This window comes from Lontra canadensis, unplaced genomic scaffold, assembly GCF_010015895.1.
Source record: "Lontra canadensis isolate GAN:19392208 unplaced genomic scaffold, GSC_riverotter_1.0 scaffold469, whole genome shotgun sequence".
In the NCBI taxonomy this organism is placed as follows: Eukaryota; Metazoa; Chordata; class Mammalia; order Carnivora; family Mustelidae; genus Lontra; species Lontra canadensis.
The window spans coordinates 17,008-43,702 of NW_022631462.1; the positions used below are offsets into that span (position 1 = coordinate 17,008).

The following is a 26,695-nucleotide window of genomic DNA, read 5'->3' on the forward strand; positions in this document are numbered from 1 at the left end:
TTGTGAGGTTTCGGAGCAGGGCCGTGAGGCAAACTGAGGGGAGAGGTGATCTAGCTCCAGAGACTGATTCTGGTGCTGAATCCTGGGCTCCCAAGCCTCCGTGTGCCCCTCTGTCACAGGGGAGGAGCTCAGTCATCGAGGCCTCCTGCCCGTCTCCCTCCGTGGAGAAGCAGGGCTGCTGAGAGTCAAAGAACTTTCATCTCAGCCTGGCATCTGTGGCTGGTGAGGGGGGTGACCTGTGTCCTTTCCCTGAGGGCAGGCCGGTGGGCGTGTTGTATAATTACACACGGGGAAACTGAGGCCAGGCAGCAAATCCATTCAGTTCGCTCCTTCAGAACTCGTTTAGGGATCGCATTGTTCCAGGTTACGGGGACATGGAACAGAAGTCCCGGCAGACACGGGCTCCCTAGTGCACACATGAGTGACAGATGACGTGAAACATAGCCCATGCCTGGGGGGTTGCTTACCAGGTGCCAGGCATTGTCTCAGAACAACCTGTGGGAGGCAACTATCATCAGCCCATTTCACTTATTAGTAAAGTGAGGCAGTCGGGGTTAATCCACTTGCATGGGGCCACCTGGCTAACAGGGGAGGAGTGGGGACAGTCCGATGGCATAGAGGGCTCCAAAGGGGCCCCAGGAAAGTGGGACCAGGAGAGGAGGGGGTGCTTGGGGGTGGGGTGGGGGGTGGGGGTTCGCTCAGCCTGAACGGACTCCCCGAGGAAGTAAGCAGACACATCCAAACTGAGGGACCTCCTGCAAAACAGCCCGGAGTCCTCACAAAAGGGAAATCAAAAGGTGGTGTCGCGTGTCTAGAGGAAAGATGAAGGAAACCCAGCAAGGAAACGGGATGCAGGGTCCTGATGGATTCTGAGTCCCAGAGCAGACCTAAGCCAAAGATCCAGCTATGACAGATGCTAATGGGGCAAAAGCGGGAATTCGAATATGAACAAAATCTTTGAGAACGGTACCCCCTTGACAGGGGGTTTCTTGCATGTGACCCTCAGGGCGGGCTTTCTGTAGGGGCCGAGGCGGGAGAAACCTCGCAGGCAGGAGAGGCACAACATTAGCAAACGGTGAATCACGGTGATCGGAACATGCATGCTCATCTTTTCCAGCGCTTTCAAACCCTTCAGAATGAGAAAGAAGCCAGTGGTGGAGACTGAATCTGGTGTGCAGTGTAGCACAGGGGGAGAGTATCTGGGAGGATCTCCCTGGGGGGATGGGGCTTGAGTGTGCCCCCCCCCAGGACCTAGAGAGGCTTGGCAGGCTGAGAGGGGAGGAAGGACATTCTGGGAAGGGGGAACAGCAGGGCAGAGGCTCAGAGGTGGACACAGGGTGGGGAGCTGGGGAGCGGGGTGTGGGGTTTGAGATGCGGGGGGTGGGGGGGCTGGGTATGGACAGAGGCTGCTTCCCCTGCGGGCTGGAGGGAGCGCACATTTCGTCTTGAGTACATGTGTAGCCATGGAAGCCCTTTGGGTAAGTGGGGGTGTCAGTGATCCCACAGAGCTGTGCTCTTTGGAGGCTGCATAGATGCTGTGTGGGGAGGAGGGCCTCAGGGTCGGGGGCCCAGGAGACTGTGGCAGTGGCTGTGGATCAAAGTGACGCGGCCTTCCACAGGGCAGACACCCCGGAATCAAAAAGCACAAGAAGGCTGAGAGTGTTCGGGAAGCAAAACTCAGAGTCTGGCACGTAGTTGGATTGGAGGGTGGAGGGCTGGGAGCAGTTGGGGGTGACTCAGAGTTTTCCACCCGGGCGACCAAGAACACCGGCAGGCCCTTAGCTGGCTAGCAGATTGGTGGTGGTAGTGGTGGTGGGGGGCGGTTTAAGGAACTTTGGTGTGTATGTGAGGGGAGGTAGGTCTGGGGGGAAGCTTGCACTTGAAGTGACTGGGGTCTCCCAGATGCCAGCCTGCGGCTTCTTGGGGGGTCCGAGTCTTCCCCACAGAAATGACAGCTGATGCCAATCACGTCCTTGTGTCCCCACCCAAGAAGACAAGGCAAGGAGGGATGGATGGCCAGGAGGCGGGGATAGCACAGACTGACTCTCCAAGCGCCTGCTTTTTGGTGACTTTCTTCCCCCAGGCTCACTGGCCCTCAGACGTCTGCCCTCGGGCCACATCATCTGGGGGCTCCTAGTGGGGGCAGGGCTGGGGGAGCTCCTTGTGGAGGCGGCCCCGAGGCCTGAGCTGAAGGACCCCTAGGGCTGTGAGTCCCCTTTCAGTCACCACCCCCACCACACTCTGCCCCCATAGGGCAGGGAGGAACCGACAAACAGCCTTTCCCACCCCAGGGCCCAGGACTCCCGCCAAAGCAGTTCCAGCCAGATGTGCCACGCCCCTCTGGCTGGAACTGTCTGGCAGTCAGGCTTGGCTGAATGGAGGGTGGGAAGGACAGGATCCCCCTGAGGCCCCGGGAAGCCCTTGGATGCTGGGTGGGGGGTGCTTATCACAGGACTCCGGCTCTAGGCTTGGAGGGTGGGGAGGAATGAGTTCCTCACTGGGACCCCTTCCCTTCTCTGGGCTTTGGCTCTTGAGGGAGGCAGGTCCTGCCATGGCTGTGCCTCCTCTGCCCCCCAGGATCCCCCAGGTCCTCTAGGAGCTGCTAATCCAGCTATGATGGGTCAGGGAGTGCTTTGGGAGGCTGTCTGCCACTTGTCAGGAAAACATAACCAGTGGCTACCCCTGAGCAGAGCTTTGCCTTTGTGGGCTCGTTCCCGTCCTCTATCCGCGTCTGCAGAGTAACCCTGGGTGAGGGCCATGTGGGTATCAGACCCCCAGATTTCTTCTTCGCCAGGATTTTAACCTCGGGTTGGTCGTTGGGACGCTCTTGTACCCCCTTGCATCGAATCACGCGTCCTCGTGGCTCCTGCGCCCTGAGTTTTGCTTTGCCTTGAATAACTTCATAGATCATGTCTGGTCCCTGCTTACAAGGACAGCCCCTTCAGATACTGGAAGATCTAAGGCTCACCCACCCTAGACTTTCTCCTCCAGCAAACTGGTACCTTCAGAGCTCTGTAGGTGACTCTTTCAATGACTTTGCCAGATACCCTGTCTTATAGCTGGGCAAGCTAATGTTGCCGAGGAGGTCACAGCCTGGGGCCACTTGCCTGGAGGTGGCCTCCTCCCTCCCACTTCGCTCCCCAGCCTCTCTTGGGCTAATATCCTAGGAGGCTCCCCTCTCGGTAACCATGAGCATGTCCCACCCCAATTCCTTCAGCCCCTTGTCTCAAAGTGGCCTAATGTTTCCCCTGCTCTTTCTATACCCAGACTATCTTGTCCAAACCTGTCATTTTCCTCTGGGGTCTGTGAGGCCCAGAGAAGGCCACTGATGTCCTCCTCTAGACTCTAATCCCAGAGTTCCTTCAGCAAGAGAGCCAGAATGAGGTGGGGGGAGGGGCAGGAGTGGGCTTGGCCTTGGCCCACAGGCTGCTTAGATGAGTGAGGGCGGAGTAGGTATCTGAGACCCTGTTCCTGTTCTCCACGCCCGTGTGCGGAGAGTTTGTAAACCCATATTTATGAGTTTGGGCAGGAGGTCCCAGGGGAGAAGCCTGGGCGTTTGCTTGTCAGCCTGGAAGTTTCTGCCTGCTTCCCATCTGTTCATTGGGCTGCCAGGAGCCTTTTTTGGGGGATTCCACTGTTCAGCTATACTTTGGGGAGAAGGCCTCCTTCTGTGGGCTTTGGGGGGAAGAGCTGGATTTGGGGTCTAGGGGCTCAGCTGGAATGGGGAGTTCGGCTTGACTCTACGTAGTGGGAGAGGCAGGCTTGGGGGGTGGCTGGAGTAGGCCTGAGAAGATTGGGCTTTAGGGCTTCCTGCCTGACTCCTTACACAGGCCTTAAACTGAACCCCAAGTCCCTTTCCTGCACCTCCCCCCAGCCCAGGGCTGGGCTGCTGCCGTTGACTTTGGGCCCAGCCCCCTCCCTGGAATGTCTAAGACCGAGAGATTATTTGGAAGGCTGCCAGCCTGGCCGACCGGGCAAACAGGAGAGGTGAGACTTCAGAATGGCGGGGGCTCACCTGTCCCTCCCGATGGGCTGGGGGACACTGAGTGAGGTCTAGTGCAGGACAGTGCCCAGCCCTGCCCCTGCTGCCACCCTGCCCCCACCCTTCTCGGAAGCTGGAAGCATAGCTCCTGGGACCCCACACTCCAGACCAGCGGGTCCCAGGCCCTGCTGCCTGGTTTAGCGACCAGCGAGTAGTGCCGGGCTCCCGGCTCCACCGCCCTCCGCTCTCTCCACCTCTGTCCTGGGCTTTGTCTCTGCTGGGGCTGCCTCCCTGTCATCTCCGTCTGCTTGTCTTCTCTTTGAATTTTGAGCCCATCTCCAACTTCAGAAGCATTGCAGATACAGTGCCAGGAACTTGTTTTCCTGAGCGGTTTGCGGGCGAGTTGCTGATGTCCTTTACGGGCTGGGGAAGAACCCAGTTCCAGTCAGCCCCTGCCTTTGACGGCCGTATCTCCTCAGACTCCCGCGGTCTTTCTTATCCGTCTGGAAATCTCAGACTTGCCTTGACTTCTGTGACCTTGTCACCTCAGATGATCACAAGCCATTTAATTGGTAGACTGTGCCTCGATTGGGTCGGTCTGATGTTTCCTCATGATTACGTTCCAGTTGTCCCTTCGGCAGGAACATGGCAGACGCGGGGTCCTGTTCTCTGAGCGTCCCCTCTGCGGGGCACGATTTCCATTCACCCCGTTACTGGTCATGTTCGCTTTGATCCCTTGATTAACGAGGAGTCTGCCAGGCGAAGTTACTTTTTACCCCTTTGTAATTTAGAGGCGTGGCGTGGTGAGGGTCTTTGGGATACGTAAATCTTCTGTTTCTCATCACACTTTGAGTTTTTTCACTTATTTCCCATATGGGCCTAGACTCATTTAAGCCACTACTACCATTCCAGATTGTGATGCTCAAATCTGCCCAGGTTTAAAAGCCTTTGGGGGCCTATTCGAGCTGGCGCCTGTGTCCTTTTGTCTGTCTGCCTCTTTGATTCTCGGGTTCCCTTTATAGTCTCCATGTGTTTCTGTCTAATTTCTCTTATTCTGTGTGTGCTGGTTCGTCTCTGCCTTTCTTTGCCTCTGCCTTATCTGGGTCTTCTTTTTTCCTCTTTGACTCTCTGTTGCTTTTCTCCATCCTTCTCTGTTCCTCTCTCTTTATCTGTGTCTCTCTGATTCTTTCTGTCTGTCTCTCTCCCTTTCTATCTCCTTGCCTCTTTGTTTCTCTGGCTTTCTGTCTCTCTCTCATTCTGTTGGTTTTTCTCTCGTGGCTTAGCCTCTCTCTTCCCCGGGACTCTCCACTGCAGTGTCTTCCAAGAGGATTCTGGACATACTGGGTTTGCGGGAGGCTGCCTCCCTCCCTCCTCTGAACACTCAAGTCACCGTCTCCAGCCCCAGCCCAGAGGCGCTGGCACAGGGTATGGGGAGGGAGACTTGGAAGAGAAGAACCCTCCCTCCCCCGGAACTGCAGGGTCTGTCATCAGCTGTGTCTCTGTGTGTGGCTATGTGTGTAGATGGGGGTCAGGACGCTCTGGGCCCCGGAGAGGGAGAGAGCGAGGGAGCTGCCAAGGTCTGTGCTCTGCTGGCCCCTGCTGCCGAAGCTGGGAAATGAATCGGGTTGGACACCATGGTGGGGTGCCCTGAAGAGGCATGGTGCCTGTGAGCACGGATGTCTTCCTGAACGGGGAGCTCCCCCAGCCCATGCGTGGGCTGAGGGCTGCAGAAGGGGGTAGGGGTTCTAAGCCCTGGGGGTGCAGGGCTTTGTGGCTTAGAGTGCTTTCCTGTATGTGGTTACAAAAGACAGATTGTTGGGGCTTGAGGGTGTGGGGCCCAACCTCGCGCTGTCCAGAGTAGGAAACTGAGGCCTTGGTAGCGGTGGGCAGTGACTGTAACAGGGGCTTACAGCCGGTCAGACGCAGAGAAGGCTTGGGCCGCCTGCCCGCCTCTCATCTCATGTGTGTGGTTGGGCTAGTTTTAAAAAGGAGATTTAACTGGGACGCCTGTGTGGCTCAGTGGGATAAAGCCTCTGCCTTTGGCTCAGGTCATGATCTCAGGGTCCTGGGATCGAGCCCCGCATCGGGCTCTCTGCTCAGCAGGGAGCCTGCTTCCTCCTCTCTCTCTCGGCCTACTTGTGATCTCTGTCTGTCAAATGAATAAATAAAAATAAAAAAAAATAAAAAGGAGATTTAACAGACCAATATTTTCTTCTTCTTTCTCTCTTTTTTTTAAGATTTTATTTATTCATTTGACAGACAGAGATCACAAGTAGGCCAAGAGAGAGGAGGAAGCAGGCTCCCTGCTGAGCAGAGAGCCCGATGCGGGGCTCGATCCCAGGACCCCGGGATCATGACCTGAGCCAGAGGCAGAGACTGTAACCCACTGAGCCACCCAGGCGTCCCCAGAAAAATATTTTCATAATGCAAAGAACCGCAAATAAAAATAAAGACGGCAGAAGTCTTCTGGGCTGGGGCCGCAGGTGGTAGCAGGGGGCTGAGAGAGAGTGGGGGGTCGTGGCATTCCGTGGGTAAAGAGGCTAAGGACCATTGCCGGTAGAATGGGTAAAGGAAGCAGCAACTGTCACACGTGGGCTACCACACAGCAGTGAGCCGTGTGGCTGAATCCCACCGATGAACCCCAAGCGCCAGACGCCAGACACAGGAATGAAGTTCATGACACAGTGAAGTTTCCAACTCTGGCAAGATGAGAGTTTGCCCATAGAAGTCACAGTAGTATCAGGGCGCCTGGGTGGCGCTGCTGGTTAAATATGCGACTCTTTTTTGTTTGTTTGTTTGTTAAGAGATTTCATTTATTTGAGAGAGAGAGAGAGAGAGACCACGCGCACGAAGGGAGAAGCCGACACTCCACCAAGCAGGGAGCCCGGTGGTGGGGCTTGATCCCAGATAATAACCTGAGCCAAGAGCAGATGATTAAACCACTGAGCCACCCAGGAGCCCCGCGTCTAACTTTTAATTTTGACCCAAGTCATGATCTCAGGGTCTACTTGGGATTCTCCCCACTCCCCCTCTCTGCTCTCCTCCCCCTCTCACACACAAATAAATACATAAATAAAATCTTTAAAAAAAAAGTCACAATAGTATTTACCTAAGGGGGCTGTTGGCTGGGACGGCTATGAGAGAGTCTTCTGGAGTGTGGTGACATGGCGTATGTGTGTGAAATTGTATTGAGTAAGTCATGTGAAATCAGTGTCCCGGTATGCCGCCCACCTCAGTGTTTGGGTCTGGGTCCTGTTCAGCTCTCTTTCCTGGGGCATCTCCTCCCAGAAATAGGCTCAGGCCTGTCACCCCTGAAGGGGCTCTCTCACCTCTCGTTTTCCCCAGTCCTGGCCCACTTATGCCCGAGTTCCCCTGGCTCCTTTCCCGGCCTTTTGCCCAGGCCTCATCACTGTGCCTCTCCCCCCACAGCCAGAGGATCTGGAGGCCCCCAAGACTCACCACTTCAAGGTGAAGACCTTCAAGAAGGTGAAGCCCTGTGGCATCTGCCGTCAGGTCATCACCCGCGAGGGTTGCACTTGCAAAGGTGAGCAGCTGGGCAGGCTACGGGGGATGGGGAGTGCGTTGTCGGGGGAATGAGGTGGCCTGGGAACTGGGCGGATGTCCTTGGGGTCCTGGCCTGCTGCCGGGTTCTCATGTGGGGGGGTGTTGCTGAGCACACCAGATGACAAGCTTGTGGGTGTTTCTGGTACGTGGCGGGTGGTGGGTGGCATGGAGATGGCATGTAGCCTGTGCGTGGATGACATAAAGAAGGCCTGCTGGGGGCCTGTGGCAGGTGTACGCCTAGTGGTGTGTGGTGTGTGGTTGGCACGTAGGGAGCGTGTGGATGGCGTGTGGAGGCGGTGTGAGTGGGGTGCGGCCAGCCTGTGGGTGTCGTGTAGCTGGCATGCAGGTGAGGCATGTGGATGTGTGGGTGGGTGTTGTGTGGCGGGCACGTGGATGACACATGGAGGTCCCATGATTGGCATGGGGATGGGGTGTGTGGAAGGTGTGTGGGTGGCGTATGCCCGGCACTGGGAAGGGCACCAAATTTAGGGGTGAGTTTAAGAGGCCCCAGATCAGACTGGGGTGGGGCTGGTGGCTGCTGGGCTTTTTCAGTCACCGTTCTCATGGGCTTCTGACCCAGCCTGGGGTCTGGCTGCCACTGTTGTCAGAGAAATCAGTGTCTTGCCCCAGATCGCACCGTAAAATCAGCGTAAAATCAGCGGGAGGCCCCTGTGCCTGATCTCGGTGCCTGATGTCATCGCCCGTCCAGCTGCCCTGCCAGATGCCTTCCTCTCCTCCCTCAATTGCCAGGGTCCCCCAATATAGTTTGAGCTTCTCTGCTGCCGATTCCGGCTGTCACACCTCTCACCTGGAGGGCTGACTGCAGCTCCTTTGCCTCCTGACCCATCCTCTCTAATCCACAGCTCCTCACCCTCTCCCAGCGGGACTCTATGCAGACCTAGTACTGCCTGTCCCTGGGTTCAGCCTTGGGAGCCTCCCCAGCCCCCAAGCCAGAGCACTGCCCCCTTCCTTCACTGTGAGGCCCGGAGGCATCCATCCCTTGCCAGCTCTCTGACCCATCTACCCCTGTCCCCCAAGTCCATACTCAGCCCAGCTGTACCCTGCTCGGCTCTTGCATAAACCAAGTGTGTCAACATCCCGAAGGGGCCAGTCTTGTTCTCGCCCTGGGCCTTGACTCACATGGCTCCACCTGGACTTTCCCCTCCACGTCCCCCGCCCCGCCCCCCCAAGTCTCAGTGGGGCTGGGAAGCAGAGTAATTATCAAAGCCTTTTGTATCACAGCGCTCACAAGGCTCACAGCGTGGGGCGGGGGTGGTGCCTGTGTCACCCTCGCTTTACAGAGGAAGAAGCTGGGGCTCAGTCCCTAAGACTCTTGCCAAGGCACACAGCTGGCTGGGTCTGAGTGGGGCTGTCGGGGTGTGCTCCCTGGGGGAGGGAAGTCTTCCTAGACAAGGAGTTTCAGCGGCACGATGGGGTGGGGAGTGGGTGGATGGGAGCGTGTGAGTGTGTGCGAATGTGCATGTGGAGGACATTCTAGACACGTCCCGCTCTCAGCAAAGGGTAGAGGTTAATGGTCCTTCGCTGAAGAGCTGGGATACCCAGATGGGATTTAGGCGGCCAACAAGGACTTCTGCAGTACTCAAATTCGCCGCATAGTGTCACCCTCCTCCCAAGAGGTCCGGCTAGGACGGGTGGTGGGTCAGGGTGGGGAGGTGGGAGGAGTCAGGCCAGAATTGCTGGAGGCGGGGCTTTGCATTTTACCAGCGTCACTGCCCCACCTGACCCCGCCCCCTGAACCTGCTGAAGTTCTCCCCTGAGCGTCCCCCCCAGATCCTTCCTTCCTTCCCCAGTGTGCCTTCCCTTCACCCCAGTGACCGCTGGCACTTCTCTGATAGGAGGCAACACAGGGGTGGGGAAGAAGGAAGTCCGGCACTCGCTGTGACCTTGGTCACACATCTGTGGCTGAATTTTCTGTGATGGTCTGTGGTCCTGGGTTCCCCTGGGTCTGTGGTCTGTGGTCCTGGCTTGAGGGCCTGGGTTGAAGAGGGGATGTGACCCGTGGGAATGGAAGACTCCCGAGGTGAGACACGGGTTTTACCTGGTTCGGAGCCTGGCCCTGCTGGTGTGAACCAGAGTGGAGGGCAGGTGGCCAGTGGGCTGCTGGGCTGGTTTGGCAGCTCTGAATGAGTTATTGAGAAGTGGAAAGAAAGCCAGGACTAAAGTCCAAAGGCACCACCAGGTGTCAACACTGGGCCATGGAAGTGCTGGGGTCTGGGGCCCAGCAAGGGAGGATTGAAGACTCCCAGCTTTACAGGCTACGGTGTGGCTTTTCAGCAAGACCGTCAGTGTCACCTGGCCTGAGGTCAGTATTGGGGTCACTGTACTAACTGGTGGGCGATGCAGCAATGAGCCAACTCCCTGTGCTTTGAAACCAGGAGGTGGCACAAGCTGGATAGATGCTCTTATCCATCTATCCATCCATCCATCCTCCATCCATCCAGGGCCACAAGGTATGCATTGTTGCTCCCTGGTGAAGGGGGTGATTGTGGACTAAAATCCAGGTCATGTTTTGTTTGCCAAGCCCAAGGTTTGCTGTGCTCTGGTTCCTTTTCCGGGGCTTCAAGTCTGGGGTTATGGAGTGGTTACCCTCTGGATTCGTGGCTGGGGGTGAGGAGGGGCAGAGTGTCTGGAACATCAAGACTGTGAATTCAGTCTCCACAGGGCTTGTGGCACTGAGGGAAGTCCTGCAGGCAGGGGCAGTGAGGACAATTTCCTAGTTCTAGAGAAACTGGGGCGCTTGTCTGCCTGAACTAAGGTGGCAGGACATTCGGGCGTAAGTGTGACTGATAAATAGGCCAAGAGGTCACTGTGAGACGGCTGCCAGTCTTCTCCTTTGCTGAGCCCGTTTCCTCCTGTGTGCTGTGGGGTTAATAATAAACCCTGTCCTGGGTTCCTGGGCAGGTGGTCACCTTGAGGAACACGGAGGTTCTGTGTGTGGCTGTAACACGAATGCTGGCGTTAGGGACTAAGTCTCCCTGTGTGGGGAGATGGAATGATGAGACAGTGGCAGGAGAGGAGGCCCCGGGGCCTCTGTTAGGGGTCTGGGCTCTATTTGTGGCCCTGCCACTCAGAGGCTGTGTGACCTCAGATAAGTTACGTCACCGCTCAGGACTCAGTTTCCTCAGCTAGAGAGAAGGGGCTGGACCAAGAATGGCACCGAGGGCCATATGGGGAAAGGGGGAGTCTGAAAAACTCCCTGGTCGGAGTCTGTAAAGGCCTGCTCACTGTCCTAGAGGCAGCCGCTTCACCCGCTGCAAACACACGTGCAGCCATCTGCCGATCGTGAACCGCGCCCCCTCTGGGCCCAAAGCGGAGCCAGGTACTGGAGCCAAGACCCAGCCCCTGACCTGAGAGGCAGACAGGCCATCTGACAATCACAGAAAATGGAGGCAAAGCTGACAGAGAGGTGTGTGTGAAAGGTCCTCTCTGACTTAGCAGAGATTTTCCTACCAGGGTTCATCAGGGAAGGCAGATGTAGGCTGGGTCTTGACGGATGTCTAAGAGTTCCTCCGTTCAAACAAAGGGTTTCTCACAGATGCTTGCGGCAGTGCTCTAGGGAGCCTACAGCCTTGCCAAAGCGCCCTGGCCCTCTGCTAGGCTGAAACCCAAGGGAAGAGACCAGAATGCCAGCTTAAGAGCCCAAGGGCTGCCATCTGGGCCTGGATTGGGGGGCAAAGCTTAGATTACTTCTCTTCTCAATGCCTCTGATCGACCTGGAAGATCGGGGAAGTCGTCTGCTGTTTCCCCCAAGGGGGATGCACTTGGGAAAGATAATTAGGCTCTCAATGGGACAAACCTACCCAGAAGCCCTTACCGGCTGGATGTGGGGAAGCCTTGTTGCAGGGAACTCTTTGTCCTCTGTTACTTCAGTGGGGACCCCAGCTTCTACCCTCTGCCTGAGGACCTCTTTGGAGTCATTAGAGGCAGCCTGGTAGGGTGGGAAGACCCATGGCTTCTAGTCCTGGCTTGCCATGGCCCGGCTGTGTGAGCTTGGGTGAGAAACTTAACTTCTCTGGGCCTAGCTTTCCCATTTCTCTAAAGGACGGATTGGACTAGATCAGAGGCTCTAAACTCATCCAACAGACCTGTAAGGTTTTTCTGGAGATGATTTAGGGGTCTGAGAAGGTAGGAAAGGGGGAAACCTAAGGGGGAAGGCTTGAGGGGTTGGGGTTCTGGAACTCCTGCATACTTTAATCAGAACAACTCTGGTTTTAGAGGTTAGACATATTGGGAGGCAGAATGGATGGTGGTCTTGCGCTTAGCCCAAATGTCCTGGATTCATATCCCAGCTCTGCCCCTTACCAGTAAGAACTCAAGCAGACTGTGTCACCCGTATGCGCCTTAGTCACCTCTCCTTTCAGATGAGACACATAGCACACCTCCCTCCTCAGGTTACTTTGGGGATTAAATGAGATAATAGGTACACATAAAGAACTCAGATCAAGCATTTAGTCAATGTTGACCAAGATCACTGAGGTTCCCCGTAAGACTCCATCTGCATGAAAATTTGAAAACCATTGGATGGGAACATCAAGGTTTCTTCTTGCTTGAACTTCAGAGCCACACGGCACCCACACCCCTGGCCATGCCCTGAGATACCTTGTATTACTTGGGGTACCCCAGAGAAACAAAACCAATGGGATGTATGTATGGATGGATAGATAGATAATTTATTTTAAGGAATTGGCTCATGCAATTATGGGGGCTTGGCAAATCCAAAATCTGTGGTCAGGCTAGATACCCAGGGAAGAGTTGCAGTTCAGATTCAAAACCAGTCAGCTGGCAGAGTCCCTTCTTGCTTGGGGAAATCAGTCTTTGTTTTTTATTCAGGCCTTCAACTAGTTGGACGAGGCCCACCCACATAATGGAGGTTAATGTGCTTTACTCAACGTCTGCTGATTTCAGTGTTAATCTTATCCACAAAAGCCCCTTCCCAGAAACATCTAGGATCATGCTGAACAACTATCTGGGTATGATAGATAGCCTACCTGAGCTGACACATTATAGAATCCATCATACACCTCCAGGCCAGGCTGTGGAGATAAGTGGGGCAGGGAAAGGCCGTGAGGCTGTGCGCGCAGGTGGGTGGTTGGGCCAGTCTCTCTGCCAGCTGGAGAAAGGAGCTGAGGCCCACTGGGGGTGTGGGCGGTTCCTGCTGGGGTCAGGTGCACACTGAGGCTATGTGCTCATTTTCCGAGCTGAGGCTGGGAGGAAAAGGCCATTTAGATCCCAACAATGTTGGCTTCCTGTGTTCCCGGGAGGGCAGGAAGCCCCCTCAGGACAGAGTCCCAGCAGCCCAGTGAGGCGGGAGCCGGCTCAGAATGGGGTTGGGGGGTGCGGTTTTCCACCCCAGTAGGTAACCTGTGGACCCCTCCACACGCTGGGGCTCTCAGCCCTGCCACTGGCTGGGCCCTGCTGGGCGGGGATGGGGGGGCATGCTGATACCCATGGGCAGACATGAGGCTCCTGGGGCTCTACCAAGCTTTGGTTTGACAGGATCCCTCCCCAGGGGGCTTCATCTTGTGGAGTCACTGGCTTATGAGGCCAGCCTTCTGCGGGAGCCAGGGGACCAAGGTGGGGTGGGGCCTGGGATGTGTGTCTGGGGAGGACTCAAGCGCGAAGCCCAGCAGGATGGGAAGGCTGGCGTTTTCCTGCCCCGGTTCCCCCACAATGAGGAGGGGTACTTTGCAGAGTGTGCCTCCCTGTTGACCGCAGGCTGGGTGTTTCATAGAGTCTGGGATGCATTCAGGGTTGGAACCCAGGCTTGCTCACGCTTCCATTGTCGAAGGGAGGAAGAGGCATGTGGTGACTGGTGGAGAGACCAGTGGGGTGCCCCAGGCTCTCGCAGCGGGGAGATGGCTTGAGGACCCTCTGTTCTAGGGCTCAGCAGCTGGGGGGGTTTCAGGGCTAATCTAGGCTAACGAGTGTGAGTCAGCAGGGTGTGGTGGGGACCAGAGAGTGAGAGGTACTTGCTTCGGGTCACACAGTTGTACGATGGTCCTCAGGACTAGAACCCGGTGTCCTGATTAGGAGACAGGGGCTCTCCAATGCTGATGCCAGCTACAACCTTCCACAGAGCATCCTCAGGGCCAGCCACACACACGAAGTCCGTCAATTCTCACAACAACCCTGGGAAAGATGCTACTATTGCCCCCATTTTATAGATGAGGAGAACGAAGAGATTCAGAGTGGCTAACTGGTCCCAGGTCGCAGAGCATGACCAACATCTGGGCTGAGAGCCAGTCTCCATGCAGCCAGATAGGAAAGCGGGTAGATGGAGAGCTGGACCAGTTTGGATCATGGGTGGTGTGTGTCCTGAGGCACTCAGAAAGCAGTGGCCATGGTCCACACTGGCCCTCTCCCAGCAGGGGCTGGAGCGGAAAAGTGGGGTTCATCCACCCTCTACTGTGGCTCTTCCATTGCCCCAGAACATCAGCATTGGTCCCAGTGGTTTAGGCTGGGAAGAATTCTTCCAGTTTTTAAATTTACACCACATTTGTTGAGCCCCATCTGTATGTCAGACCTTGTGCCAGGAGGAGGGGCAGGACACAAAACTGCCAGGTTGAACAGGACCTCACTGGGAGCACAGAGGAGGGAGGGATCATCTTTGAGTGCCTGATTATCCAGGGAGGGACATTTTGAAATGGGCGTTGGAGGATGTATAGGAGTTCCCCATTTCAGACGTACTAGATTCAGTGTCCTTTTGGGGAGTTCAGGATGGCAGATCTCTTTTGGGGGCAGTGGCTGGAAGTGGCGGCAAGGGTGTTATAAGTGTGCTGAGGGGCTGGACAAAACGGTTCTAAGCAGGAGTGCAGTGTGGTTAGTTTGCACTTGAGAATGGCCTGCGGCTCTGTGGATTAAAGGGGGCGGGGAAAGCTGGAGAGACAGGGCCCAGGGAAGGATAATTGGTCTGAACTGGCAGGAAGGAGGGAGATTGGACAGCCTCTTTGGAGTTACTTTCTGGGACATGATGACTAGTTCTTGGTAGGGGGAAGGAAAGGGAAGAAGGAATTTCAGAGATGAACATGCCTGTTCTTGGGGCGCAAGGAAGGACTGGGGAGGTGGCTTCTGGCCTCAGTGTCCAGCATCAGCCTTTAGCCTCTTGCTTTCTGAGGGCTCCTGGGCTCTGGTCTCTGTGTTGGTTATCTGGAGCTACACAACAAATTTGTCCCCAAACTTAGCAATTTACAACAGATATGAAATTATGATCTCACATGGTTTCTGAAGGTCAGGTTTTCATGTGTGGCTTCACGGGGTGGTCTGGATCTCTCGCAAATGTAGTCAGGATGTCAGCTGGGGTCATAGTCATCGGAGGGCCTGACGGGGACCGGAGGGTCTGCTTGCAAGGTGGTTTGGTCCACGCGCCTGCCGAGTTGGTACTGACTGGTGGTGGGGGACCCCAGCTGTTCATCATGTGGGCCTCTCTATAGCATCGCCTGGAGGTCCTCATGCATCCTGGGTGGTACCTGGCTTCCCCCAGAGCCAGTGATCGGAGACACCAGGGCTGAAGCCACCATGCCTTTGATGACAGAGCCTCAGGAGTCACATGCCAGCGTTTCTACAATATTCAGTGGGGGTACATAAGCCAGCGCCATTCACTGTGGGAGAGGATGACAGGAAGGTGTGCCTCCAGGAGGCAGAAAACACTGGCTGCCGCAGTTTCCCTTCCTGGAGCACATTTGAACGTGCCATGGATCTGGAAAGCGGGAAGCCAGTAGAGAATGGCATGCCCAAATTCCATGTGACAGCACGGGAACTGCCAGTTAGAGTAGGAAATACTGCCCCCTGGGGGAGACCGGAGAAGGGTGGCCAGACTAGGGGCACCATTCCTGGAGGGCGCTCAGCCCAAGAGGGCCTCTCTGGGGGTGGGCATGGGTGCTCCTAAGGTGTACAAATCCACCGGCAGAGCTGCTGGGAACCTGCCACTTGAGTGGAGTTTGCGGAACTTTTGTGTTCCGGGCTGGGGCCTGGGGAAGGTCTTCCTTTGCTCCCCACTGGAGAGCTCTCAAGGGCACCCTCTGCATTCCAGCACTCACGGAGCCCTCGGCTCACTGTACTGCAGTTGCCCAATGATCTCTCCATCTGCCTTCCACCCAAGGGCATTTGTTGAGTGTCTGCCCACTGTGCAACAGGCGGAGCTGCCCCGGACGGTCATGCAGGCTGTTCACTGCCAAGGGCACCTAACAGAGAGAGCACTGGAAGCAGCACGCTTTGCTCTCCAGACCGTGCACCCAGGTACAGAGTTGGGTCTGCCTGGAGAAAGGGCACCTTCTTGCCATTTCCACAAAGATGCTGCATTCAGCTGTGTGTCCCAGGGGCTGGATCAGAAAGTGTTCTAGCTACTGGGGATTTGCTGTGAATGAGACAGGCATGCTCCCTGCCCTCATAGGTCTAGTGTAGGGAGGTAGACTTATTCATAAGCGAGCAGTAGTTACCCATGTTGACTTCAGACTATGAACTGTATTAAGAAGGAAATATCAGGGTCTTGCCGAGAAAGAATATGGGAGGTGCCTAATGTCATTAAGGTGGTCAGGAAAAGGCTCTTGGAGTTGATGGATGGCTTTCAGTGGACTCTAGAAGGAGAAGAAGGATTTGGCTTGGTGAGCAATGGACAGACAGCTGGGGTGAAAAAGAATGGTCCAGGCAGCCAGAACAGCAAGTGCGAAGGCCCTGAGGTAGGAAAGGGTTTGGCGCATTCTGTGAACTGTCAGTTACTTGAAGTTGGAGTCCCAGAGGTCATTGTGCTGTTGGTATCTTGACTGGGGTCAGTAGGCCCAGAGTGGACACTTAAGGAATGCTTTTTTGATGGATCATGAAATGTTGGGGGCAGGCAGGGTATGGCTCAAGGGAAAGCTGAGAGTGGGGTGGGAATGATTAAATGGGGAAACACATAAACTCCAGGGGAGATCTTTAGTCAGGTCCAACTCCTTAATCATTTATTAAGCTTCTACTGTGGACCAGGTATTGTGTAGTGAGAGAAAGAGAGAGAGAGAGACAGGTCCTTCCTCTGAAGGGAGCCCACAGTTATAGGGACCAAGGCGGTGGGGGAAACGTGCTCTGTGTGGTGATACCTTTAAGGACGTAGGGAACAGAGGAGGGGCCCAGGACTTATTCCAGGAGGGTTGGGATTTGATCAGCAGAGGAAGGGGAAAGGTCCTTCTGTTTGGAGGTAGTGGCCCAGTGGGGCGCCTGCCTGGCTGGAAGGGCCAGCTCAAGCCACATGGCCTGAGGCTTTCTCAATTCCACATTCCAAGGCCAGGAAAGAAGGCATGGGGGTGGGGCTGGGGTGTCTGGAGGGGAATTGCCATCCTTGGGGGTAGTGGGGGTGGGGTGGGGTAAGGCAAGAGAGAAGCAGAAAGGCTAGACAGATGGGCATGATTTGATTTGGGTGGCCAGGGGTGCGTATGTCCTGGTGTGGTCAGGGGTGCAGAAGTCCCTGAGCTGGCCTGGGTGGCTGGTGGGGTTAGGAAAGGCTTGCTCAGCAACAACTGAGTCACAGGCCTGAGCTGGGGCCAGGACTAGGTTCTGGGAGAACAAGTTCCCAGGCAGGGCCAGTGGCCAAGGTCACATCCCAGACTTCCACTCCTACAGACCAATCAGAAGCCTTAGTATGGACAGCCCTCTTTTGGCAGCTCTGGGCCTTTATCTATGCCTCAGTCTCCCCCTTTTGCATTCAGCTGAGAATCAGGTTGGCTCAAAGCCAGGAAGGGTTGGATGAACTGTAGATCCAAGAGGCCGTGGCAGCGGGCTGTGGCCCAGGGCTGTGCTTGCCAAGGATTTGGGGTTGGGGCTGCTCTCCCCGGCCTCCCTGACTCCTACCACCACCTCCCGCCCCTGCCCCATCTCAGCAGCTAACAAGGTCAAGTCAGTGCAGAAGATCAGCTCAGAAGACCCCTTACCCCATCCGTGAGACCTGGTGGGAGGGGACCACCAAACTCCAGGGTGGAGGGCCCTGGGGGTGGGGCAGGCAGGGCTGGGACATTCCAGACTGAGGGAACCCCATAGGAAATTTGATTCCAGCTTCTGGTGGTGGGAGGGCAGAGTTAAGTCTGGTGTGTGTGTGTGTGTGTGTGTGTGTGTGTGTGTGTGTTTCAAATGATGCACAAGGAGTTTGTGAGCCTGCGTAAGGCTCATCTATCCGTGTGTCCGTGTCCAATGCCTGTGTCGCGCTGTATGCTGGGGGTGTCCTGTGAAAGTGTGTGTGCTGGTGCCCCTGAGTCAGAGGTTTCCCTGGGGCATGAGTGTGAGTGTGTGTGAGTCTATGTGTGTATATATATGTGTATGTGTACATGTCTGGCCGAGTGCACGGGGATAGTGGTTATTGGTGAGTGTGCATGTGTGTGTGCACCCGTCTTCTCCTGGACCGTAAATTGGGTGTGTGCGTCTCTCTCTGGGGGAGAGTCAGCGATCACGGTTCCTGGGGTGCCGGCTGCCTGCCTGCCTGGTGTGTATGTAATGGGAGAACCCCGCCCCACCCCCCAAGCCGTATTCCTTGGCGCGGCTGCCACGGGGCCTGGGTCCCGGCCACCTCTGCCCCTGGCACAGATCCAGCCGGGCAGTAGGTTCCCCCCGCCCCTCCCACCTCCCCGCGCCCGCCCCCCGGGGGCTCTGGCAATGGGGGCTCGGCGCCTCCGCGGCCCGCGGGTCCGCAGTCCCGGGCGTTCCCGCCCCGCAGGCCCCGGGGAGCTGCGGCAGCCGCCCCCCTCCGCCCCCTCCTCCCTCCGTTCCTCCTTCCCTCCTTCCCTCCTTCCCTCCTTCCCTCCCGAGAGCTGAGTGCGGGCGGGGGTGGGAGGAGATTTCGCCCAAGTTTCCATTTCATACCTCGCGGCTAAACTTTCTTTCTGTGTCTCGCCCTCTCGCAGTCTGCAGCTTCTCCTGTCATCGGAAATGCCAGGCCAAGGTAAGCGGCCGCGGGCCGGTAGGCTCCGCGGGGGGCTCCGGGACGGGACTGGCTCGGGTCCGGGACGGGAGCAGGGGGCGCCGGCGGGCCGGGGGCGGTGCCCGGGTCGTCCCCTGCCCGGCTCTTTGTTTATGCAAAGCTTCGGGCCGGGAGCGGGCTCGGGTCAAGGTGAAGGCGAGGCCGGGGGTGGGGGGCCGCGGTGCGGGGTCTGAGCAGCTCCTGAAGGTGGCTGGCGGGAACCAAGCTCCAAGGGAGGGGACTTTGAAAGTATTTCCCTTAGTTGGGGGAGGGGGCGCTGGTTCGGGGAATGAAGGAGGAGGGGGATGCATTTCATTTATCCCCTGGGCGGCACAGAGCCCTGGTTGGCCCAATTTAGGCAGTCTGGAAAAACTTGGGGTGGGGGCCACAGCCAAAGGAGGCCAATGGCGGGAAAACGGGATAGGTGGGGAAGTGGGGATGAGGTCAGAGGTCAGGCTTTCCCTGGGCACAGAACCTCTTTCGAGATCATCTCACTCTTGTTATTGGCCAGGTGGCACTTTAGTCCTCAGTTTCCCCATCGGTGTTTCAAGGCTAGCCTAGGTGAGAGAAGAAAACTGAGGCAAGAAGGCTAGAGGGTTGGCCTGGCTGGCTTGGAGCCCTGCTGCATCCTCTCAGGCCTGGACAGAGGAGTAATGGGTCAGGAGCGGGCTTCTTAGAGTGCTGGGTTATGATGGCTTATCTGGGAGGGCGGCTGTTCTGTCACATGGGCCCAGTTTTCTGGAGGTGGAAATGCCGGGCCTTACCTGTCCGTCTGTGCAGCCCGCCATGATGGCTCATCTTCCCCTGCCCTTGCAGCCCACCTTTGCTGTTCACCCCAGATCTTTTTGGAAGGAGTTCAGTGAATGGAAGGAGGAGGGAGGAAGTTTCAAAAGCATGCACGGGGCAGTGGAGACTCAGTATCTGGTTCATCTCATCCTTTGCTTCTTTATTTGCTGAATGACCTTGGGCCAGTCATGCAACCTCTGTGAGCCTGTTTCATCTTTGAGTGGACGGGAATAAGAAGAGGTTATTATGAGGATGAAATGGGATAATGGGTGTGAAAGTGCCCAGGTCAGTGCCTGATGTAAGGTAGGTGCTCCAGAATGGAGTAACTGGTCATTATCATCAACCCGTCACTCCAAGCGCCAAGGATTATTGTAGAGAAGGGTGCTCATGGAGTGGACAGATCTGCGAGGTAATCCATTTCCTCCCGGGTGACCTTGCTCAAGCAAAATCCTTGGTCTTGCTGGGGCCGTCTCCCCATCGGTAAACTCCAGGTAGGAGTGCCCTCCTAGCAGAATTGCAAAGGGCCTGGCTCACAGTGGGCACACCTGGAGAGCTGCCCCTCCCATTGCCTTTTGCTTTTCTGCTTCTCGAAGCCTTGTCTCCCTTGGTGGGGGTGGGCAGTGAGTTTCTGCTTCTCCCTACATCTGCCTCCCTGTTCTCTTTATCCAGAGCAGAGCTTCTCCACCCTTTAACCCCAGAGGCTGCGCCTTCTCGCTCCTCCCCTGTCTACTCCCTTTCTCTCTTCCTTTCTGCACCTGCTTCTCTTAATAACAATGAATGTTTGTACAGCGCTTTGGGCTTTAGAAAGCACTTCAGTGCATTATCTGACTTTATTCTTTTAATCCCATCATGGCGTAAAACAGGCTGAAAGATCCCATTGTTTTATGAATAAGGAAACTGAGGCACCCAAAGGGCTAATGACTTTCCCAAGGTCTCATGGTGTAACTCCTCACCATCTTTGTCCCTGGGCCTTGGTGCTTCCTTCTAAAGATCCCACCTTGCTGATGTTCCTTAATCTTTCCCTGCCCCTCCCCCTTGGCTTTCTGTCTCTTGCCGCAGCAGATGCCTTTAGACAGGATGATGGAATGAACACACTGGCATTGAAGGGTCTGAGTCTGGTTGAATGGGGGCTGAGATGCCAGAGGGATGCCAGAAATGATTTCTGGGGGCATAACCTGCCTGGCAATTCTTGGAAATGCTGGGGACTCAGAATCCCCCAGGCTGTAGGTTGTAGCAAAATTCTGCTCTGCCTAGCCCTGGAGGACAGCCCAGAGGGTAGAGGTGGGCATGGCCAGACAGACAGAAAGAGCCTTTTAGAGGATTTTCCTCTATAGGAAATGGGATGCACTGGTGGTGTGCACTCCACCCAGCTGGCAAGTCTTTCCCCTAAAACCACAGATCTTACTACTGCCCTGCCTTTTCCTCCTGCCGGGAAGGGCGGTGGGAGCCCCAGCACACACAGCAGAGCTCTGTCCTCTGGATTTTATAACCAGATCAACTTGGAGATCATCTCATCCATCCCCTTACCTCTAGACAGGGCTCATTACACAAATGCTTACTGAGCTCTTTCCAAGGGCCAGGCAGTGTTCTGGGTATATAAGACAGATAAGGCATTTGCCCTCATGGGATTGACATTCTCCTGGGGGAGACAGACAATAAGTAGGATAAACATGCTATGAAGGAAATGAAGTAAAGCAGTGTGTTAGAGAGTGATTAGGCTAATGTGACCCAGGAAGACTTTTCAGAGGAAGGATCACATGAGGTGAGACCCAAATGTTGATGTTCCTTGGTGACCTGGAAGTTGGAAGAGCAAGTGCAAAGGCCCTGAGGTGAGATGAGCTTATCAAATGCTTGAAAGAAGGTCATGTCACTGGAGAATAGTGAGCCCAGGAGCGTTTTGAGCACATAGGACATGATCGGATCTCTGTTTTGAGAAGGCTGCTCTGGACTTGAGCAAGCACAGGGTAGGCTAGGGAGATGGGCCAGCAGGTTGCTGACATGGTCCAGGTGGGGGAGGCTGGTGGCTTAGTCCATGGTGCTTGCCGGAAAGGCAGTGAAAAGGGGCCAGATCTGGGATACATTCTGAGGTAGAGCCCAGAACTTGGCTGATGAATGAGATGTTGGGTGTGTGAGAGAGAATGGGTCCAGGGATGACTCCAGGTTTTTGGCTAGAGTCACGGGGTGCACATGGTTCCATTTACCGAGATAGATGGAGTGTGTGAGAAATTTCTAGGGAAGAAGGTGCCAAGATTTCTGCTTTGCTTGATTTCTTATTTCACAGCTCTTTTCCCACATGCTGGGGATTTCTTGCATATGTGTGTTCTCTCTTGTCCTCTCAAACTCAGCCTGCACTGGTCACCCCTCTGGAGAGTGGGTAGTTCTGGATGCCTTAACATGCTACCTTCCAGAGTGTTCTTGCAACATGAACCATGATCTGATCTGAGAGGGGCTGTATTATTTACACAGCAATAGGTGTAACAATCTCCCCCCAAGGTTAGTAGCAGAAAGCAGCCACAAGCATTTAGTATCCCATGCAGTTTCCATGGGTGAGAAATTTGGGAGGGGCTTGGCTGGCTGGTTCTGGCTGGGGATCTCTCGTGGGGCAGCACTCAAGACGTCAGCTGGGGCTGTGGTCATCTGAAGGCCTGACTGGGGCTGGAGGAGCTGCTTCCAAGTGGTTCATTCATGTGGCTATTGAGTTGGTGTGGGCTGTTGGCAGGAGGTCCTAGTTTCTTGCCCCATGGTGCTCTCCATGGGGCTGCTTGAGTGTCCTCACAACATGGTGGCTGGCTTCCTTAAAGTGGGTGGTTCAAGAGAGAGCAACGTGGTGGCCACAATGTCTTTTTGTCCTCGCCTTGGAAGACAAATACTGTTATGTTTACAGAATCCTGTTTGTTGTCTAGGTCATCGTCATTGACTATGGGAGGGACCTATGTAAAGACATGATTACTTGGAGGCAGGAATCAATGGAGGGGCCACCTCGGAGGCCAACTTCACGGATGCTCAGAGAGAGGGCGAGGTTGACCTGGCTCCTGGGAGGGTGGTCCTTGGCAGTGTTGGGAAGGGCAGAGAGGTAGGAATCAAACCTGTCCCTCTACCCCTGCTGCCTTCCAGCTCTGTGACCTATGTTGTAGAGAAATAAACGCACACCAGCACACAGTAGGCGCCTTCCTCCTTTCTTGAACCACAGGTGAAGACTGGAAGGGATCTCAGAAATTCAATGCCCAGTTCTTGCCACTGGGACCTGCTTGAGAGAAATGCTCCCTGCTGCTGAGCAGGGGCCCCTGAGTAGATATGAAGTACCTGTTTAATTGCGCAAAGGAGGGCTGAGAGTTAGCCTGTACCTTCAGCTTCTAGAATAGTCCCTGACTCACTGTAGGGGTTCCGATGAAGGAGTAAAGGAGTGGAATAAAGGAATGTTGAGGAACAAGAGGCTCCTATTTAGAGAGAGGCAGAGGAGTGGGGCGAGGGAGGGCTTGAGAGCGGGAGAGAAGGAGCAGCAAAATCATTTCATAATATCCTTCCAAATAGCCCTCTGAGCTTCTGACAGAGACTCACACTCCACATACGTTTAGTCATTTACATTTTCTAGCAGGAGTATAACTCACGTGCCGTCAAGTACACACATCAGTAAGCTGGTACCTGTATATGAACCAGATCAAGATCTAGAACATTTCCAGCGCTCGAAAGTGCCCTTTTGCACCCTTCCAAGACAGTATCCCCTAAAGGAAATTTCTTGTTTTACTTCTGCCATCGCAGATTAGTTTTGCCTCTTTCTGAACTTCTTATAAATTGAATCATACAGTACATTTACTCTTTTTAAAAAAAAATGATTTATTTGTTTTAGAGAGAGAGAGAGAGTACGGAGCGGGGAGGGGCTGAAGGAAAGGGAGAGGGAGTCTTAAGCTGACTCCATGTTGAGTGCAGAGCCTGACATGGGGCTCAATCCCACGACCCTGAGATCATGAGCTGGGCTGAAACCAAGCGTCAGATGCTCAACGGACAGCGCCACCCAGATGCCCCTGTTGACGCTTCTGCCTGGCTTCATTCACTCAACATTCTGTCCTTTTGCATATTACAGTGGCTCATTCTTTTTGATTGCTGTGTTGTATTCCAGCCTATGAACAAACCACAGTTTGCTTATCCATCCCACTGTTGATTGCTGTTTGGGTTATTTGCAGTTTGGGGCTATTCTGAACAGATGTGACTAGGAACTTCTAATCATCTCTGTTGACACAGAACTTTGTAATACACAAACATCTTCATTCACCTTCTCAGTTCTGTGAGGTGGGCTGGGCTCATGGCAGCCCCGTTTTATAGATCCAAAACTGGGGCCTGGGGAGGGTAGCCGACTTGGCTAAGGGCCAGAGGCTTTCTACGTGATTCTGGCACTGCCCTAATCCATGGGTGGGGAGCAGATGAGAAGGGAAGACAGTGAGACAGACAGAGAGAGGGCTGGTTTGGGCACTGGGGAGTCACCCCAGTGGATGGAAATGCCACCCTCCAGTTCCCGACTCCGAATCCCTTGGAGGCAGTTCCGAGCCTCCTTAGTCCCCATCCCTCTGTCTCATGGGGTCCTTATCTGTCCCCAGTTGCTTCTCTCCTGTTGAGGGTTAAAATGGATGGTCCAGGATTTGTCTTCCACCTCATTCCAGCATACCCACAGTGTGTATATACACGGCAGATTTTCTTCCGTTTTGTGTTTCTTCTCGCTCCCCCGCTCTAGGATTCCACAACCTCCAGGTGCATTTTATCAAACTAGCTAACTCTCATCTGTTTATCTATTATTTTAAAGGGAACTTGTAAATTTAAAGTTGTCTTAGATTTACAGAAAAGTTGCAAAGATGATCCGAGGAGTACCCACGTAGCCCACACCGTTTGGCTAAGCCCTAATATGTTTTTGAGAAATGCTTTTCTTGCTCCTGATTTGCCCCTTGTTTAAAATAGTAGTCGCAGATGAAAAATGCTGCTCCTTCCAGCAGAATGCTCATTCCAGTTCAGATGTGAATGAAAGGAAGGTATCAGGCGACTGCTGGGCAGGCAAACTGTCCCACCTCAGCCTCCAGGCGGCTTCTACTCACCTTCTGTTTCTCTTTTTCTCTTTCTCCTTCCCTCTTCCCAGACCCTGGCTCTTCCCTGTCCCGAGCACCAGCAATGACTTGGTCTCCACTCCTGTACCAGAGGAGTTTAAATCTCATCCTTTAAGCTTGAAAGGAAAGGAAATCCTATAATGAACCCCCGCCTTTCAGTCTTATGACACACCACCTTTCCCGCTCTCTCATAAACACACCTGCTTGTGTTTCCTTCGTGGTTTTGCTGGAGGTTTGAGGTCATATGCTCCGGTTATAGCTGGACTGGGGGAGGCTCGCAGCCCCAGGATCCATCTGTTGTTCTTTGGCCTTGAAGGCAGAGTATTGCATTTAAATCCTGAGTGCATCCCTAATTGGTTGTGTGACCTTGGGCAAGTTCCTTAAGCTCTCTGTGCTCCAGTTCCCTCATACGATGGGGATGAGAGTAGGACCTATCTCGTAGGGCTCTCGGGAGCCCTGAGAGTGATGACCCAACTATATGCCATGTTCTAGATCAAGTGGTGAAAAAGTTGCCAATATTTATTATTTTGTATTCTTCCTGCCTTCTAACTCCTGGAAGGTGGGGAAAATCTGAGTGACCAACACAGGGCAAAGTGTGGACTTGGCAAGATACTTGCTTATGTGTTTCTCCTCTTCTGTCCATTATCAAGAAGGCAAGAGGAAATGGTGCAGGCAAATATGATGTGTCTTTTGCTTGTTTGCTTGCCCCAGGGCTCCTGAGATTGTAGCAGTGGTTCCAAAGGCTTTATCTATACAGGAGAGTCACCTAGGGAGGTAATGATGCCTGGGTCCTTCTCCCCAGAGTTGGATTTAGTTGCTTTGGGGCAAGATCAGGCATTGGGAATTTTAAAAGTGGCAACCAGCACTGGGAGTGTAAAATGGTACAACCATTCCAGAAAGCAGTTTGACCATTCCTTATGAAGTTACACACACACTTGCCTGACCCAGCAAAGCCATTCCGAGGTATTTACCAGAGAGAAATGGAAACATGCCCACAAAAAACATGAATTTTCATAGCAGCTTTATGCACAATAACCCCAAACTGGAAAAAACAAATATTCAACAACAGATGAGTGGAGAAATATGTGATATTATGGGCCAGTTGAAAATTACCAAGCGACGAAAAGCAATGAACAGTTGTTACACATGGCGTTGTGAGTGAATGTTGACAATACTGCTGAGGGAAGGAAGCCAGACACAGAAGCGCATGCTAGATGATTCCATTTTTCTGAAGTTCTTAAAAGTCGGAAGCCATGATGGCAAAAAGCAGATTAGTAGTTTTCTGGAACTGGGGTGGTGGGAAGCTTGCCAGAGGGTGTGTGGGAAATTTTTTGGGTGATAGAAATGTTCTTTATCTTGATGGTGGTGATAGTTAGGCAGATGTATACATCTGTCCAACTCCTTGGACTATATCCTTCAAAGGGTTGCATTTATTGTATTTAAATTCTCTCTTGATAAAGTTGATTTAACGAAAACCTTGCCAGGTAAGTCCCCTTGGCAGCCAAGTTTGAGAACCACTGGTCTACAGTTTCTGAAGACCCGTCTCCATTTCTCTCTTGGTCTGGCACTGACCATCCGTGTCAGAATCTTTTCGTCCCCTTGAAAAGAAACCTGTACTTGATAGCTATTGCTACTCAGTCCTTCCATCCTTCCCCCCCCACCTCTGCCCCAGTCCTGGGCAACCAGTGATTTACTTTCCGTCCCAACATATTTCCCTGTTCTGGAGATTTCATATGAATAGAATAATAGAAATGTATGGATTTCGTGATTGGCTTTTTTTGCTTAGCGTAATGTTTTTAAGACACATCCTTTTTGTGGCTGAATAATATTCCATCATGAGAGTCTACCACATTTTGTTTACCCATGCATCAATGGGTGGACATTTGGGTTGTTTCCATCTTCAATTATCATGAATAACGCTGTCATGAATATTCATGTCTAAGTCTTTCTGTGACTGTATGTTTTCATTTCTCCTGGATGCCTCGAAAAACACAGGTGTGAACTGCACAGGTCCACTTTATACACAGATTTTTACAGGATGGTAAATGTATTTTCTCTTCCTTATGAGGTTTTTGTTAACATTTTCTTTCCTCTAGCTTACTTTATTGTAAAACTACAGTATGTAATATATGCCATGTAAAATATGTGTCAATTTCAATGAAAAAAATTGTGTTAACTGACCTGATGTTATCGGTGAGGTTTCTCAGTCAACAGTAGGTTATTAGTAGTTAAGTTTTGGGGGAGTCAAAAGTTAAATGGGGATTTTCACTGTTCAGATTGTTGGTGCCCATAACCCCTTGTTCAAGGGCCAATTGTATGTGCCTAGGAGTGGAA

The 26,695-nt window shown here is 53.8% G+C and overlaps 1 protein-coding gene across 1 annotated transcript in view; it reads left to right on the forward strand.

Annotated features, from left to right (window-relative positions):
- LOC116863035 (SH3 and cysteine-rich domain-containing protein 2-like) overlaps window positions 1–26,695 on the forward strand; it is a 45,122-nt gene that overhangs the window by 12,178 nt on the left and 6,249 nt on the right. Inside the window, exons 2-3 of the mRNA XM_032850518.1 lie at window positions 7,412–7,526; window positions 18,430–18,467. Of these exons, the coding sequence (XP_032706409.1) occupies window positions 7,412–7,526; window positions 18,430–18,467 (153 nt within the window). The remainder of the gene's footprint in view (window positions 1–7,411; window positions 7,527–18,429; window positions 18,468–26,695) is intronic.